This window comes from Cucumis melo, chromosome 8 (assembly GCF_025177605.1).
Source record: "Cucumis melo cultivar AY chromosome 8, USDA_Cmelo_AY_1.0, whole genome shotgun sequence".
Classification (NCBI taxonomy): domain Eukaryota; kingdom Viridiplantae; phylum Streptophyta; class Magnoliopsida; order Cucurbitales; family Cucurbitaceae; genus Cucumis; species Cucumis melo.
Genome location: NC_066864.1, coordinates 8,642,446 through 8,659,100, shown reverse-complemented (window position 1 = coordinate 8,659,100; position 16,655 = coordinate 8,642,446). Strand labels below are relative to the sequence as shown.

The following is a 16,655-nucleotide window of genomic DNA, read 5'->3' as shown; positions in this document are numbered from 1 at the left end:
AAAAAATAAAATAGAAGACATTATTATTGCCAAAATCAGAAAGGATAAAAGTTGGATAATTTCTATTTAAACTCACATGTATACACACTTCCATTTTCTTCACCATCAACAACTTTAATCATCATTCGTAGAAGGATGTTGATGCAATGGTTGGGGGTCAAATGGAAACTCTTGTTGGTTGCACATTCAATTCCATGTTACTGCTACTGCTGCTTCTACTTTTTAGTACAGTAAGCAAGTAACTAGATATTCTAGTTTTTCTTTTTTTAAAAACTAATATTAATAAATTTATTTAATTTAGATACTAAAGTAAATATTAAACTAATTTTAGAGTAATTGATATAAAGATAAAAATATTGAAACTATTTACAAAATATAGAAAAAAAAACCTCAAATAAACTATAGATAGCTTGAGGATTTTGAAATATTTTGCAAAAAGTTTCGATGTATACTGGATCGTCTATATCTATAATACGTAAAAAGGTAAAATGTAGAAAAAAAATATTTTTGGACACATTTATCCAATCATTTTTAAAACAATTACATGTATGACAGCAAAAATGAAACCGAGGAATTTTTATTCTTTCCAAGAATTAGATATTTGTAACTGATAAATTAATTTCTGATGGATAAATATGATGAAGGTTACAATTCATTTTTAATGTTGCTATTATAATGATGAAACGACCGAAAAATATCAAAATTCTACAAGAATCAATTTGTTGCAGATTTATGTGAGGGAAGCCCAAGAAAGTTGGAACGAGAGAAATTGAAAATTAAAATTAAGGGAGAAGAAGGAGGTGATCAGTACAATACTTCCATGTATGTGTATTTTTTTCACCGTTCCAAAACTCATTCTTTCTTTATATGATTATTTGGAAATTGAGGTTACATTTTTTTCTTCTTTCTGATCTAAGTTGAACAATATTAACTAGGCAAGGAGTTATCAACGATGTTGTTCATGAACAATAAAGATAATATATATTCATTTGGAGATATCACGATAGGTTACTTTATCATTGGAATTTTTGTTCGAGTATGAATGCAATTTGTTAAGTTAACTGTTCTTCCTAATTTATATCATCAATCAACAGGGATGTGAAATTTAAGTTGGTTAGGTATTCATATCAATAAAACAAAGTATCAAGCTTAGGTATCTAGCGAAAAAATTAAGTTCAATTATTTTCTTTAAATTAGGACCTTATTGATCAATCCTTTTTATTTTTATTAATTATTAATTATTAACTTATTTGTAAAAACACCCTTCAAAATTAGGTAACGAACAACGAAAAAAAAATCATTAGGTTAACAACTAATGCAATTGTAACATATAAATTTACTGTCTAAATATTAAAAATCACAGTATTAAATTCTAACCGTTTCAATCCCTTATCATTTCTATTGGAATCGTAAGATATTCCTAATAAAATTCACTTGAATTATATAAATATAACAATGTAAGAAACATGACTCAAGATCTAATTAGCCAATAAGCTATGATTTATGTATGCATATTACACTCAACTTCTTCTCTTTTTATTTCTTACACTTTTTTATTTCATTTAATTTTATTTTTGAGACATGAGATATGAATTTGCGTCGACGCTTAGTTTTTCTCTTATGTTCTCATATCTCAATCAAAAGAGTAATATCATATGATAACATTTTTTTTTTATTTTTATGAGATTGTTGTATAACTCAATAATTTTCCTCACATATATATATATAGTCAATTTTTTCCCCAAAAGAAAAATACTACATAATTTAATTTTTTTCTATTGGTCCAAAATTGTTTGACCCATGGAGAAAACCAAACTGATTCACTGATTGTTTCACCTATACATGAAATGGTGTAGGTGGATAGAGATATTAATGATCCATGTGATTTTGAATGATATATAATCCATGAATAATTCTCAAATTAATAAAATAGTTGAATGGTAAAAAAAGTTTGAGAATAAAAGTATGTGAATGAACATAATTGAAATGTAAATTTAAATTAGTTTTAACTATGTGCTTCATAATATTTTATCTAAATTTTAATAAATAATTAAAATTAAAAAGGTATACACGTGGACGGTGCACATGGTAATAAACTAGTTTTTTAAAATGGCTCATAATTCTATTTTAAAATTTTCACGCATATAAATATATAAATAAATTTCGATCTTTAATAAATTATTTTAGAAAAATAATTTATTTTAGGAGTATTTTAAAATAAGGACGTCAAATGAACAAAAAAAAAATATTTACAAAATATAGCAAAATTTCAGATCAATCATCGATAGATATTGATATATTGATATTAAATTTTAGATCTATCGAATATTAAATTTTGTAAATATTTTTCATAATGTTCGATCTATTTACAATGATTTTGCTTATTTTAAATTTATTTGCTTATATATTTAAAACTTTTATAATTTTGTAATTACAACAGCTAATTTTATATTATATAAGGGTATGTTTGGGGAGGATTTATGCAGGATCGGGAAGCTCACTCCTTGTTTGAGCATAAGGTGATGATAAGAGAGAAATTAGGTTACCTAATCCTCCTTACCCTATTTTCAACCTCATAACCCTCTCCATAACACATGTTTGTTTTTTATTTTTTAATTTTCGCACCTTTATTTATTTTTATTAATGATATTTCGTAAAGATTAAAAGAGATATACAATTTTATTTTTCCTTCCTAGAATAGTATTAAAATTTTAGATTTATATTTAGGTTTTTTAACTCGGTATTGTATTTTAAAATATTAGTAAAGGGTAAACAGTAAAATTAAAAAAAAAAAAAAGAATCTTATGAAAATTAATCTAGTAAGATTATTTTTTGTAAAAAAAATTAGAGAGTAAAATTTTTATTTTTGTTTGTTTTATAAAAATTTAGCTCAAGGAACATTTTTTATTAACTAGTTACCTACTTTACAAATATTTTAAAAAATTAAGTTGAAATGGGAAGAAAAATATAGTTTTTAAAAACTTGTTATTATTATTTTTTTAAAATTTTGGTTATTAATTTCATTATCGTAGTTAAGAAACATGATCACTTAATTTCAAAAACAACGTAATGATGAGCCACACCAAAATTTTTTGTTTATCTTTTAAAATTAAAATTAAGTTGATAAATATTATTTGGATACACAAACTTTGATACTTTGTTATTACTTTTTCTATTGTTTTAGTGAATCAAAATTTGAGAAACTACCGATAAAGAATCAAAGGATTGCTTTTATTTTTAGAATTAAAATTTAACTAAAAATTTCAATTTTATTTAGCATTAAAAGTTTGTGGGTGAATAAACATTAAATTTAATAAATATTATAAAAAATGGTAAGAAAATATATTTTTTTAAAAAAAATAGAAAACAGAAAGTTATCGAATGAATGCTGATTTTTTAATCACAAGAAAACTTAAAGATCCAAAAGAATTTTTTTTAAAAAAATGATTTTTTATGGCTGAAACTACTTCCTAATATGATTAGGATATACATTAAAAAAAAAAAATCATAACACTACACATCGTAATCCTTCCCCCAAATGTATTTTATTATAACACTACCTATCATTCTTTTTTCCCAAACGCATTTTATTATACACTATCTATCATAATCCTTTTTCTTCCAAATATGTATTATCATGACACTAATTATCATAATCCTTCCCTTAAAAACATATTATCATAACACTACCAACAATAAACTTTTGTTCAAACACATATTATTACAACCTTAGGATTATCATAGCAATACCTCATAACTCTACGGTTACTTCAAACTGTCCCTGAATATTAAATTACAAATTCATTCTCTGGCATCTTAAATTTGTGCCTAACAAATCTCTAAAATTTTAGTTTTGTTTTTAATAGAGTCTTAAAATATAAATTTAAAAAAATTATAGATAGTACATTAATTAACAGAAGAATCGAAGAACGGGCCATTCCGAGGATGTGTTTCTCCGAATGGGGAATCCCTGCCCCTTTCAAATGGTGGGGGTGGGGGCAGGGACAACGTAAATACCATTCATAGGGACGTCGGAGACGGAGAGCCCCCTCCGCCCAAACTAGATCTATTGCCAACCATAATATATATATATATATAGTCCGTCCCTATATGAATTTCCCGGCTCTGCCACGATTAATCATCAATATTATTATTCACTTTTCAATCCTAAAAGAACATATCAATCAATAGTAAATGGACTCATTGGCAACGGCAAAACCAAAGGGAAAGGCCAAACCATGGCCGCGGCCAATTCTCAAACCCATGAGAAAGGCCAGACCAAATGGTCACCAATTCCCGAACCCATGGGACCGCCACCCAAAAAATTAAAGGGACCATAGCCCTGATCATGGTACAAGTTATAAGGCTCTGGAGTTTGTGATGATCCTATAATAATGAGACTATCCGTTAAGATTCCGGTAGCTTCGTGTGGGAGGAGTTGCAGTACCTGTCGGGGGAGCTCGACGCAGTTCTGAAACGATCGTCGGTAATTGATGAGAAAAAAATAGACGGCGTATTTGACTAAATTAAATTTTGAGTTCTAAGGCCTGTGATGTCACTTTTGGATCTCTTTTTCACTTGTTGCACCTAACTTGTGTTTGATGGATTGGGAGTTAATCTCTAGTTAAAGAGAGAGGACTCGCACTTGGTAAGTCACTATTACGAGTTAGTCTCTATATACTTTGGGGTTCGTGTTTATAATTTGATTTCTTCCATCAAATAGTTTCTCTCTCTTTCATCGTTAGGAGTTTGATTAGTTTTTTATAACAACTCGTCTAATTGTCCAACACAGTTTACTATGTGTTTAAAAACTTTTTAAAATATATACTTTAAGATTTTAGCATTTGATAGTGTTCTATTCCAAAGAATTTCTGATATTGCAGGGGTACTCATTTAGGGTTAGAGGAGCTTATAACATGATGGCTAATCTTCCTAAAACAAGCTTTAATGGACAAGAAAATAATGCATAAAGAAGAGACTGAAAAAGGGTACTCATATTCAAGATTAGAGGAGCTTATAATACGATGGCTAATCTTCCTAAAAGAGAGCTTAAAAAAGGAGTTGTTTGTGCATCAACTGGTGGAGACCCTGCACAAGCAGCCCCTTGCTTTGGCTGCTAACAATTTATGAATTACGTACTGAGACCGCCATTGTTATGCCTACTACAACTCCTCCAATTAATGTGCAAACCCTTTTCTTCGTGTTAGGAAAAACCCACGGCTGCTTTGTTAGAATAGGAAGGGTGTTTTTTGTTTCAACTAAACATGTGTTTAGATAGGCTTACAAAATATAACAATGGAGTTTCAATGATTAAGAAACCACAAATATTTTAACTCTCATAATTTCTACAAAACTTACGGACAAAGTTTAATATAAAAACCAAAAGTCACAAATCAATTTAATTTCTATAACCCTTCAAATTTTCATTAATCATTAATAATAGGAACTTTTATATATTCTCGACCTTACTACCGTAAAAGAAGAAGATTAAAAAGAAATTAGCAATAAAGTTAGGAATATATAATAGTTAACCAATCACGTCATAAAATAATTCTAAAAAAAACCACCAATTTAATCTCACTCTCAAACTACGTAGTACAAAAGAGAAATTCCTCTAAAAGATATTCACAAGGTAAGAGAGATCGATCAAAAGTTACATCAGGTGATTTCAACCAGTTATCATTGATTTCTTATTCAATGTTTAACTTAATTTGAACTTTGATAACTTAATGATGCGCTATTTAATTTTGTTGAAATTAAATTAATCTAAACTTAATACATGAATTTGCATTATTAAATATGCATGAATAGTTGAGATACATGGAATAGTTAATCACTAAATACATTGATATATGAAAAGTCACATGTATTGATATTTATTGTTAATGACTTTTAATATACTTTTCTACTAGTATAAATATGTGTAAGGTTTCTCATTTGTAAATAAGAAAGAAAGTAAGAAATTCAAGTTTAAGAAATATTATTCAAGTTCTTTCTTCTCAATTGTGTGAATAAGAGAACAATTTTCTTCTCTTGTTTCTTGATTTGTATTGTGAGGGCCTATTACGTGTCCAACAAGTGGTATCAGAGCTTCAGTTAGATATGGCTTCAAATGGTAACATGTTGCAACCCCAACTTCCAAGGTTCAGCGGGAAGAATTTTAATCAATGGAGTATTCAAATGAAAGTGTTATATGGCTCTCAAGAATTGTGGGATATTGTTGAAAGAGGATACACTGAAGTTGAGAATCAGAGTGTTGGGCACTAAAAAATGGAGTTGGAAATACCACCATGAATATGCATAAAGAACAAAAGAAAAATTATGAAGGCATTCTATTCCTCGCATGTAGTGTTCAAGACAATGTTGTAGAGCCTATGGTATCTTGATAGTGGTTATAGTAACCACATGACATGAAATAGAAGTATATTTGTTACTTTGGATGAATCTTTCCAAAGTGAAGTGAAGACCGGTGATAATACCAAACTACAAGTCAAAGACCAAGGTGATATTCTTATGAAGACAAAGAAAGGCACAAAAAGAGTTACAAATGTCTATGTTCCAGGTCTAAAGCATAATCTTTTGAGTATTGGCCAACTGCTTCAACGAGATTTAAAAGTTTCATATGAAGGTGACATATGTGCAATCAAAGATCAGGCCGGTGTTCTTATTACCAAGGTAAAAATGACTGCTAATAAGATGTTTCCTCTTAACTTTACATATGGTCAAATATCTTGCTTCAGCAGCATATTGAAGGATCCATCCTGGCTTTGGCATTTTCGATATGGTCACTTAAACTTCAAATCACTATCTTATTTGTGCAAAAATCATATGGTGAGAGATATACAAAATATCAACCATGAAACAAATATTTGTGAAGTGTGTATTCTTGCAAAACATCATCGAGATTCATTTCCAACCGGGAAAGCTTGGAGAGCCTCTAAACCTCTCGTGTTGATTCATACAGATTTGTGTGGTCCTATGCGAACAACAACAAATGGAGGTAATCGATATTTCATAACCTTCATCGATGATTTCAGTAGAAAGTTGTGGATTTATTTTTTGAAAGAAAGAGTGAAGCACTTGTATGTTTTAAATCATTCAAAGCTTTTACTGAAAATCAAAGTGGTTACAAGATAAAAACTTTGAGATCTGACCGTGGTGGAGAATATATAGCTTTTGGTAATTTTTTTCAAGGAGCAAGGAATTCATCATCAAATGACAGCTCGAATGACTCCACAGCAAAATGGAGTTGCAGAACGAAAAAATAAAACAATCATGGAAATGGCGAGAAGTATGCTAAAAGCAAAAATTCTGCCAAACGAATTTTTGGGAGATGTTGTTGCATGTATTGTTTACATTCTAAATCGAGGTCCAACAAAGAGTGTTCCAGATATGACTCCTTATGAAGCATGGTGTGGTGAGAAACCATCTGTTAGTCATTTGAGAGTGTTTGGGAGTATAGCTTATTCTCATATTCCAAATCAGCTAAGAGGCAAGCTTGATGATAAATCTGAAAAATGCATTATGGTAGGTTATAGTGAAAATTCTAAAGCTTATCGATTGTATAAACCTGTGTCAAGAAAAATTATTATCAGCAGAGATGTGATTTTCAGTGAAGATGAATCATGGAACTGGAATGACGACGTTGATGAAGCTAAAAGTCCATTTCATGTTAATATAGATGAAAATAAAGTTGCTCAAGAATTAGAGCAAGCGGAAATTCAAGCGGTAGAGTCATCTTCGTCCTCAACGTCATCTTCCACAAGTGATGATGAAATCTCACCAAGGAGAATGAGGAGTATTCAAGAAATTTATAATACCACTAACAGGATTAATGACGATCATTTTGCTAATTTTGCATTGTTTGTTGGTGTTGATCCTGTAACTTTTGATGAAGCCATCCAAGATGAGAAATGGAAGATTGCAATGGATCAATAAATTGATGCAATAAGAAGAAATGAAACATGGGAGTTGAGGGAGCTTCCGACAAACAAACAAGCTCTTGGAGTAAAATTGGTGTACAAAACAAAGTTGAAGTCAGATGGTAATGTTGAAAATTACAAGGCAAGACTTGTTGTAAAAGGCTACAAGCAGGAATATGGTGTGGATTATGAAGAAATATTTGCCCTTGTGATAAGAATTGAGACCATTCGATTGATTTTGTCATTAGTTGCTCAAAATGGATGGAAAGTTTATCAAATGGATGTAAAATCCGCTTTTTGAATGGACACTTGAAGGAAGAGATATTTGTTGCACAACCTTTGGGCTATGAGCAAAGGGGAGAAGAAAAAAAAGTGTACAAATTGAAAAAAGCCTTGTATGGATTGAGGGCAAGCTCCGGGAGCTTGGTACAGTCGTATAGACAGTTTTTTTTCTAAAGACAGAATTTCGAAGATGTCCATATGAGCATGCACTCTATGTCAAAGAAGACAAGTATGGCAAATTTCTCATCGTTTCTCTTTACGTTGATGATTTACTTTTTACTGGAAATGATAAATTTTTGTGTGATGATTTTAAGAATTCCATGAAAAAGGAATTTGAGATGAGTGATATGAGTCTCATCCACTACTTTCTCGGAATTGAAGTTAATCAAAATGAAGGAGAAATTGTCATTTCACAACAAAAGTATGCTCATGATTTACTAAAAAAAATTCGGATGGAAAATACTTCACCTTGCAACACTCCCATGGATGCAAATTTGAAATTGTGCAAGGATGATATTGGAGAAGCAGTCGATCCAAGTTTGTATCGAAGCTTAGTTGGAAGCTTAATGTACTTGACAGCAACAAGACCTGATATTTTATTTGCTGTAAGTATGTTAAGCAGATTTATGACAAACCCGGAAAGAAGTCATTGGGGAGCAGGTAAAAGAGTTCTTCGTTACATTCTTGGCACCATTAATTTTGGAATTTATTACAAGAAAGTTTCAGAATCAGTGTTGTTTGGTTTTTGTGATTGTGACTGGGGTGGTAATGTGGATGATCATAAAAGTATATCTGCTTATGTTTTTAGTATGGGTTCAGATGTTTTTTCATGGACTTCAAAGAAACAATCTGTTGTTGCCATTTCTACAACCGAAGCAGAATATATCTCGTTAGCTGCAGCTGGATGCCAAGCTTTATGGCTTCGGTAGATGTTAAAAGAATTGAAGTGTACTAAAAAATGTGAAACTGTTTTATTTTGTGATAATGGATCTGTCATGGCATTATCAAAGAATCCAGTTTTCCATGGAAGAAGCAAGCATATTATAATCAAATATCATTTTATCAGAGACTTGGTTAAAGATGGAGAAGTGATGGTAAAATATTGCAAGACTCAAGATCAAGTGGGCTGATATTTTTACAAAGGCGCTCAAGTTTGACTTATTTGTTAAATTCAGAGGAAAACTTGGAGTTGCTCAAGTCTAGATTAAGGGAGGATGTTGAAATTAAATTAATCTAAACTTAATAAATGAATTTGCATTATTAAATATGTATGAATAGTTGAGATACATGGAATAGTTAATCACTAAATACATTGATATATGAAGAGTTACATGTATTGATATTTATTGTTAATGACTTTTAATATACTTTTCTACTAGTATAAATATGTGTAAGGTTTCTCATTTGTAAATAAGAAAGAAAGTAAGAAATTCAAGTTTAAGAAATATTATTCAAGTTCTTTCTTCTAAATTGTGTGAATAAGAGAACAATCTTCTTCTCTTGTTTCTTGATTTGTATTGTGAGGGCCTATTACGTTTCCAACAAATTTGCTGTTCGTATATAAATATATATAGGAAATGTATGAGGACAATGGGAGCATGTTGGAGCCATATCAGGGGTTGTTTCAGTGGAGCAAAAGCATATTGTGAATATAATAATATAATAGGAGGAAATGTTGTTTGCAATAACAAATGGTTCAAATATCAATTTTAATCAACTTGGTAGGTATTGTTGATATATATTGCTGATGCTGCTAATCAGACTGAGGCTACTTTTGAAACCAAATTGCCTGAGAAACCTGGAACCTTGAGACCACAATTTTCTCACTTGGTAATTTTTTTTTTTATTTAATTATAATCACATTCTTCATCTATATGTAATAATTAGTTATTTATTAACCATCTAATTATCATCATATTAATTAATTATTTGAGATTTTGGCCGCTGCAACCTTGGATCATTACCGAATTTAAGTATAGATAGATATAACACTGAAAGTGAGATTGTTATACCTTTTAGGGTAAGTGTTGAAATTTCCTTTTTTTACTGTTGGTTTTAATTTGTCATAATTGAAAAAATAAAATAACGGTTTAAGTGCAACCTATGCTGCACCTATCTCTGCCCATCTCTTTCAATTAGAAAGAAAAAATGTTCTAAAAAATATTAATACAACTTTGGATGCGCGTCTAAATGTGTGTGTGTGTGTGTGGTTGTGTGGCTTCAGAACTGGAAGAAGCAAAGAGGAAGATAGAATCTTGTCCATTTGAAACTTATAATCTAGCAAAGAATGAGAATGAGGTTGTTCAAGATCAATTGCGTTACAGGATATATATATATACAATACATATTTTAACTTAATAAAAAAATTTTTTGTAATATAACGTAGTTTATAGTATATTATATACAATACATATTTTAACTTAATAAAAAATTCGAGTTTATTAGATTAATTTATTTTTTTCTTTTTTTAATATACTGTGCATTTTAAGAAAAATTTAATTCAAAATGTGAATATACTAAAATAAATAAAATATTACTTTTAGAATTTGGACGATCACAAAATTTGAAAACAACAATCCAAAACATAAATCAGATTGTCTACATAACACAAATTCACTAAATTTTTATTGAATTTGGAAATATAAAATATGATCTAAATTGCCTAACACACATTTAAGTTACTTCGGGTGAATTACAATATAATTATTTTCTAAGAAGAACATATATATTTTTTTATTATTTGATTAATCAACGTGGTTAGTTGGCTCTGGATTTAATTTATTTGAAAAAAATTAAAAAGATAATTATGCACATAAATTTCTATATTGTACTTTTCACTTTCTACTCATGTTTAATTTTATAAAACCAAGGGATCATATTTTAAAAACTAATTTCAAAAACTTGTTTTTATTTTAAAAACTTGGCTAAAATTACCAAAACTTACAGCATTTCTTAAAGTTATTTTGACTGAAATATTTATTAACCAGGCTCTAAATAATAGTCTCTTTTTTTTTTTTTTTTTTTCTTTTTATGAAATTTCACAAGGATGTAAACATTTACCCAGAACGAAGATCATCTTATATACAATCTCTATCGATCATCTTGTTGCAATTTTATGAAGGGGATTAAGTAACTTTTTTTACTTATTTAATTTATATTTACAATTGAATAAACCCGATATATATATATATATATATTTTACTTTTAAAATTTTAGAGAAAATAGAACATTGTTTTAGAAAACCAAATAGCTATGGAATAGAACATAAATGGTGGCTAAAAGGGACAAAAATGAACAACCACCTTCCCACCATTATTATTCACGGATCATTTTTGCATATATACCCTCTCAAAAATCTTTAGATAAGAATTTGCCCCTCCTTATCCATATTTTGTACTCAAGTCTGTTATGTAATATGTACGGGAGAGCTGGAGAGAGAAGAAGGAAAAAAAAAAAGCTCATTAGATTCGTAATGGTGAAAGATATATTTTGATGTTTTTAGAGTAATAAGCACGTTTTGATTTCATGGTGTGGGGGCATCCATAAATAATAATGGAAGTTCGAAAAGCTAGTAAGGACATCCCTAGTGGTCCAATCCACGTTTTGTAAGAATTAAAGATATTTACGTCGACGTACACTTCGATGACATATGTATTATCAACTTCCAAATTAGACATATAATTTTCTCACAAAACTATAGAGTTTGCCTATTTAAACACACCAATTCCCGCCAATGCTTCACACAACAATAAACAAAGTTAAAAAACTTTGCTCCATAACCTTGAATTCCAACTAGTTTTTCTTTCTGTTTTGTCTTTACAATTATGGAATCCTTTCTTCTTACCATAAACCCACTTCTGGGTCGAAACTCATCGCTTTCGTCGTTGCCTTCTTCCTCCTCCTCCATCTCAACTCAGCTGAATAGCAAGGTTGAAATCATCAGGAGAAGAATCGAAAAAGTTAACACGACGACAACACATGTGCCTACATCTATCGTTGCCTCATCGGCGTCAAAACGAAAGACGGGTAAGGGGTTGTCTGCAAATGTAGCGGTGGATGGTTCGGTTGCCACGGTAGGGACAGTGAAGGATGTGTCATGGACGGAAGTGCAATATGAATCAGGGTCAATCGGACATAGGGCGCCACCTCCGGCGGAGGTCGATAAAGACAAGCAGATGGAGTATATTACAAAAATATTGGGTTCAAAAGTGTATGATGTTGCTGTTGAAACGCCATTGGAGCTTGCTCCCTTGTTGTCTACTCAAATTGGGATTAATCTCTATCTCAAGAGGGAGGACGCGCAACAGGTAAACCTATATATATATTATACACATCATAGTAAATTTTCTCAAAATTCTTAGACCAAGCTATAATAATAAAACCGGGTTTGATAACCATTAATTTGTTGAGAACTCCAACGTTTAAAGATAGAGATAGAGAGAGGTCGTCTAGTCTCACAATACTATGGTGTTTGTCTAATATGGTATATATCAGAGCTCATAAACCCTAAAACACTACTAACTATGACATAGAAAATAAAATGAAAATTTTTCATACTTTGGACTGTTTATGATAATTATTTTGTCTTTTGTTTTTTAAAATTAGGTCGTTGGACACTACTTCAACCTCCAACTATCTTCATTTAGAAATAGCTTTCAAAAAGTTGTTTTTGTTTTCTTATAACTCTCTTGTATCTATAAATTCTTATTTTGAATAAAGGCTACATGATGAGAGTACTATAGATGTGTCAATCTAGTTTTGATATTCTGATGCATCTACGTACTCATTCCTCTCTCTTTAGTAACTAAGCGTTCAACCATTGTATTTAAGAAAGAATGAAATCAATCAGACTCTTTGAACTTGAACTACAAATGGATCTTTCGTTTTTGTAACTAATAGGAGACTTTATTTATTATAGGTATTCTCATTCAAGATTCGAGGGGCTTATAATATGATATCTCAACTTCCTAAAGATCAATTAGCAAATGGAGTTATATGTGCGTCAGCTGGGAATCATGCCCAAGGAGTTGCATTATCTGCTCAACGATTAAAGATTAAAGCCCAAATTGTTATGCCAACAACTACACCAGCAATTAAGGTATATATTATTAAACTAATCTCATTAATAGTAATATTAATTATAAAGTAGCTTTTATATGTGAAATTAAATAATGTATCATGTAATTTAATAATAATAGGTAGAAGCAGTTAAGAGATTGGGAGGAAAAGTCATCCAGGAAGGTGAAACTTTTGATGAATCGCAAAAAATAGCTAAAGAGATTAGCAGTAGATTGGGCATTACGTTCATACCTCCTTTTGATAATGAAGATGTTATAGCTGGCCAAGGTACTGTTGGCATGGAAATTGGTCGTCAAATGAGGGGTAAAATCCATGCTATCATTGTTCCAATTGGCGGTGGCGGTCTCGCTGCTGGTATTGTTTCTTTTTACAAGCTCGTTTATCCTGAGGTAATTCATATCGTTTCTTTTACAACCCCTCGCTTTGCTTTGCCAACCCATTATTTCTTTAACATGTCTTAATGGGTCAAATTACAACTTTAGTCTTGTGAACTTTTTTTAGATTTGTATCGTATAGGTCTATGAACACTTCAAAAATTAAAATGTCCAATAGGTTCCCTGAAATTTATAAATAAAGTTATCGTAGCTCATCTATATTTGAACTTTTTGGCTTTGATTGGAACAGTTTGGAGGAATGCTTAGAACAAAGAGTGGAGTACATTATTGTAGTTAAAGATTTGTTTGGTCGTATAGAAGCTTAATTACCGCGCAAGGAGTTAATAATTAAGTCATGGAATTAATGTTAATAAATGGTTAAGTCCTGCAAGGAAGTTGATTTTATAACTCCGCGTCATTCTGCTCAACTATATACTCCTCTCCCTAAAGACCCCTTTATATCAATTTTTAGTACACCTTAATGGGGTTAATTGACAAGTTTGGTTTGTATCATATAGGTATTCTATGAACAGTTTTAACTTAAAAGTGTGTGTAATATAGCAAATCCTGTAAGATATATAAATTAATGTCTAATAAGTTTCTAAACTTTGATGGATGTTTGTGGATATAGGTAAAAGTATTTGGGGTGGAACCAAATGATGAAAACTCGATGGCACAAGCGTTGTATCGTGATGAGATAGTGAATGTAACAGATATTGGACATTTTGCTGATGGTGTAGCTGTTCAACAAGTTGGGGATGAAACTTTTCGTATTTGTAGAGAACTCCTTGATGATGTAATTCTTGTTACCAAAGAGGAGATATCTGCCGCAATAAAGGTTTGGGGATTGTTTCATTTGTGTGTATATATAGAATAATTATCTATTCATCATTTATCATATATATGTGTGTGTGTATATATTATTCCTTTATAATTTAGAGAACTAATAGTAACACTGTTGGTTGATTGATTATTATGAATAATTTAGGACATGTTTAGCGACGAGAGGAGCATCTTAGAACCTTCCGGTGCACTTTCCATTGCGGCAGCAAAGGCGTATTGCAAGTATAATAATATTACAGGAGTAAATATTGTGGCAGTATGTAGTGGTGCAAATATGAACTTTGATCAATTGCGCGAAATTTCTGATATTGCCAATGTTGATCAGTCTATCATTTGTACTATCTTGCCTGAGACACCTGGAAGCTTACAACAACTTACCGACATGGTTAGTTCATCCATTTTATGTCATCAAGTGAAAAATAAACTAAGATAGATGTAGCCCAATATGCAAGCAAGTATTTTTCATGAATATTTCTCGTCAAATGTCATTATATTTAGTTTATGGTTTAATATATGTATATATCCTTAACTATTTTTGGTTTTGCAGCTGGATGAAGACATCACAGAAATGACATACAGATTTAGCTCTGGCTCACAAGATGCTGTTGTTGTTTACAAGTAAAATGCCTTCTCAAATGATTTATATGTCAACTATTGAAGCTTATACTATAAATTAAATAATTAATATGCATGATTTATATTTGTTGTAATTAACTATAAATTATATGGTATATGTATATGCAGAGTTAGTGCTGTAGGTACAGAACTTGAAGATATGGTGGAGATGTTGAACACTGCTGGCTTTACAACTTAAACTCTAAATGATAATCCTGTTGTTAAGAATCACCTCCGTTACATGGTTAGTAACTATAATAAATTATACATAATCTATGCGACTTTTATTTATTTTTTGAAACTAAAATTGATATAATGAAAAACAATTAAATTTTATTTTTATTTTTGAATTTTTCTGCAGACGGGAGGAAGAGCAGACCTTGAAAACGAAACACTCTTCCGTTTTACATTCCCAGAAAGGAAAGGTGCTTTAAAGCACTTCTTCAAAGACTTTAAGCAGAGCTGGAACGTTTCTTTATTTCACCATCGTGCTCAGGTAAACTAAATCTACTTCGTTTGTTCACTCTCCGTTTCATATAACCCATTATACTTTTGAAATAAGAAAAAACATATACGTATGTTTATCAAACGAAGTCTTAACTATGTTTTTTCCTTTTTTGTTGGTGTGTTGAACTTGAACAGGGTATTCTGACTTCAGATGTATTAATTGGAGTTCAATTGGAGAAATCAGAAGAGAAAGATTTCCATGAACATTTAAGGAAAGTTGGGTATAAATATGAAGTAGTCCCTCAAGATGATGCAGCCCAAGTTTTGGCAAAACTCTAGATCATGATCGATAATTAATAATGTATAAACCCTTCCTCCCCATCACACTTATCACTAGTGGTTCATACCTCTTCAAATCTTTGAAGTTTGGGATTAATAATTAATCACTTTGTTTGATGAGTTTATTAAATAAGATGATGTAGATGATGGAAGTTGATTAATTAGTGAAACAGTGGAGTAATTTGCTTGTACTATTTTGCATATATTTTACAAAGGAATTGTTTAATCCCAAGAGCTTTTTCTTTTCATAAATTAAACCAAATTTGTCTTTCCTCCCTTTCCTTCGTAGGTTAAGTAGATAATTAACAAGTTAAAAGTTGTATCGAAATAAATGAATAAAGATCAAGAAAAAATGACACTAACAAATATACTGATTCGCTCAAATTTAGATTACGTCTATCCTTTACAATTGAATATTTTAGTTACGATAAAACTTGTATAGAAGTCTGTTAAAACACTATTTTTTTAAGAAAAGGATCCAAAAGTTAAAACATTTTTTTTGGTACATGTATTTTAGAAACTGTTGGATTTTAATTTTTATACTTCAAAATATTTAATTAGTCTCTAAACTATTCATCTCTCTGTAATAATATAATATGTGACTATATTTTCAAAATATAACTAAAAAGTAATAAAAGGTTTTGGAAAAAAGAAATCAACCAATAAACTAATACTAATGTATAAATTAAAAGTTTAAGGACTAAAATTCGACATTTAAAGTATATGGAATAAACATAGACAAATTTGAAACTAT

The 16,655-nt window shown here is 30.4% G+C and overlaps 2 protein-coding genes across 2 annotated transcripts; both read left to right on the top strand.

Moving 5' to 3' along the window:
- The first annotated feature begins 8,686 nt into the window (after positions 1 to 8,686).
- LOC107991913 (secreted RxLR effector protein 161-like) lies at positions 8,687 to 9,133 on the top strand. Its single transcript, XM_017047388.1, has one exon. The coding sequence runs from the start codon at positions 8,687 to 8,689 to the stop codon at positions 9,131 to 9,133; it is 447 nt and encodes a 148-aa protein (XP_016902877.1).
- Positions 9,134 to 11,886: 2,753 nt separating this feature from the next.
- On the top strand, positions 11,887 to 16,158 carry LOC103500853 (threonine dehydratase 1 biosynthetic, chloroplastic-like). The gene is made up of 9 exons (XM_008464293.3): positions 11,887 to 12,511; positions 13,123 to 13,302; positions 13,403 to 13,672; positions 14,289 to 14,495; positions 14,646 to 14,885; positions 15,048 to 15,118; positions 15,245 to 15,359; positions 15,477 to 15,611; positions 15,758 to 16,158. Exons 1-7 carry the CDS (start codon positions 12,029 to 12,031, stop codon positions 15,312 to 15,314), a joined length of 1,521 nt encoding a protein of 506 aa, XP_008462515.2. The 5' UTR covers positions 11,887 to 12,028; the 3' UTR covers positions 15,315 to 15,359; positions 15,477 to 15,611; positions 15,758 to 16,158.
- Positions 16,159 to 16,655: the final 497 nt, after the last annotated feature.

Coding starts and splice junctions, on each gene's coding strand:
- LOC107991913 (XM_017047388.1), top strand. CDS start 8,687: ATGGATGCAAATTTGAAATTGTGCAAGGATGATATTGGAGAAGCAGTC.
- LOC103500853 (XM_008464293.3), top strand. CDS start 12,029: ATGGAATCCTTTCTTCTTACCATAAACCCACTTCTGGGTCGAAACTCA. Junction 14,886..15,047: donor TACAACAACTTACCGACATG/GTTAGTTCATCC, acceptor TTGGTTTTGCAG/CTGGATGAAGACATCACAGA. Junction 15,119..15,244: donor GATGCTGTTGTTGTTTACAA/GTAAAATGCCTT, acceptor ATGTATATGCAG/AGTTAGTGCTGTAGGTACAG.